The 1,150-nt window shown below is 71.3% G+C and overlaps 1 protein-coding gene across 8 annotated transcripts in view; it reads right to left on the reverse strand.

Annotated features, from left to right (window-relative positions):
- MSI2 (musashi RNA binding protein 2) overlaps positions 1-497 on the reverse strand; it is a 518,635-nt gene extending 518,138 nt beyond the window's left edge. For all 8 annotated transcript variants that reach the window (XM_074223649.1, XM_074223647.1, XM_074223646.1 and 5 more), the window contains exons 1-2: positions 420-497; positions 111-151 (exon numbers count right to left, since the gene is read on the reverse strand). In XM_074223649.1, coding sequence (XP_074079750.1) covers positions 111-151; positions 420-481 — 103 coding nt within the window. In that variant the 5' untranslated portion in view covers positions 482-497. The remainder of the gene's footprint in view (positions 1-110; positions 152-419) is intronic.
- Positions 498-1,150: the final 653 nt, after the last annotated feature.

A 1,150-nucleotide genomic window follows, 5' to 3' on the forward strand; every position in this document is an offset into this window, starting at 1 on the left:
AAGTGGGGAGCCAATGGCGGGGGGTATGGGGGTCTGCACCGGGATAACAAAGAGCAATAAAGAAGCCAAGAAGGGGGGGTCCTGGTCTCCCCCCTCCCCTCCTCCCTTACCTGGTGAGGTTTGCCAGCTCAGGCCACCGATAAACATTTTACTAGAGGAAGAAAACATAACAGAAGTGAGCACAGATGTCAGATCGGCCATTTTGACGTGTAACTTACAAAAGCTAAAAGGAAGAGGGGGGGAGGAGGGAGCCGGGAGGTGGGGTGGGGGGGCTGGAGCCAAAGGCAAGCAGACAAAGGTGTGGAACTTCCACGGGGGGCGGGGGCGCGGGCGGGGGGCGTCCTACAAAATGCACCGTCGTCCCCGCGGCCGGGGCAGCGATCCGGGAGGCGGCGGCGGGGAGGGGGTGGGAAACTTACCCGGGGTCGTGCTGTGAGTCGTTGGGGCTTCCAGAGGTGGCCTGGCTCCCATCTGCCTCCATATCTGAGGCCCCCCCCGCCCCCCCGCCCCAAAAAACGAAGCCCCACAGTGATCGGAGCAGAGCAGCGGCCGGCTCCGAGCCCCGAGCTCTCCCTCCTCCTCCTCCTCCTCCTCCTCCTCCTCCTCCTCCGGCCCCTCCTCCCCCCCTCCCGAGCTCCACCGAATCTCACAGAGCGGCGGAGCCGGGGAAGCGGCGAGATCCGTCACACGTGGGATCGGCTGAGCTCAGCTCGGCTCCCTGTCCCCCCCCACTCCTCCCCGGCCGCCCCCCCCATCCCCACCTCACCCCCTCCCTCTCCCCACCCCCATCTCCTCCTCCTCCTCCTCCCCCGGCGCACGTGGGGCGGAGTTCGAGAACGTCGTGTAACCAATGCCGGTGACGTCACGCGGCCGGCGCGGCCCCCTTCCCGCCCTCCTCCCGCCGCCCCCGACCGTCCCCGGCGCGCGCGCACGTGCACGCGCCCCCCGCGCGCTCGCGCCCGCCCGGGCGGACGGCTGGGACGGATGCACACGCACACGCCCGCACGGACGCGCGCGGATCGCCCCCGGCCCCGCGCCGCGCGGCGCGGGGCCTCTCCGGGGCGGGGGCCGGGGGGCCGCCCCGGACAAGTTTCCCGGCTCGCGCCCGCCGGCCGGACCCTCGCCCGCGCGGCCCCCGCGGCCGCGGGGA

This window comes from Macrotis lagotis, chromosome 2 (genome assembly GCF_037893015.1).
Source record: "Macrotis lagotis isolate mMagLag1 chromosome 2, bilby.v1.9.chrom.fasta, whole genome shotgun sequence".
In the NCBI taxonomy this organism is placed as follows: domain Eukaryota; kingdom Metazoa; phylum Chordata; class Mammalia; order Peramelemorphia; family Peramelidae; genus Macrotis; species Macrotis lagotis.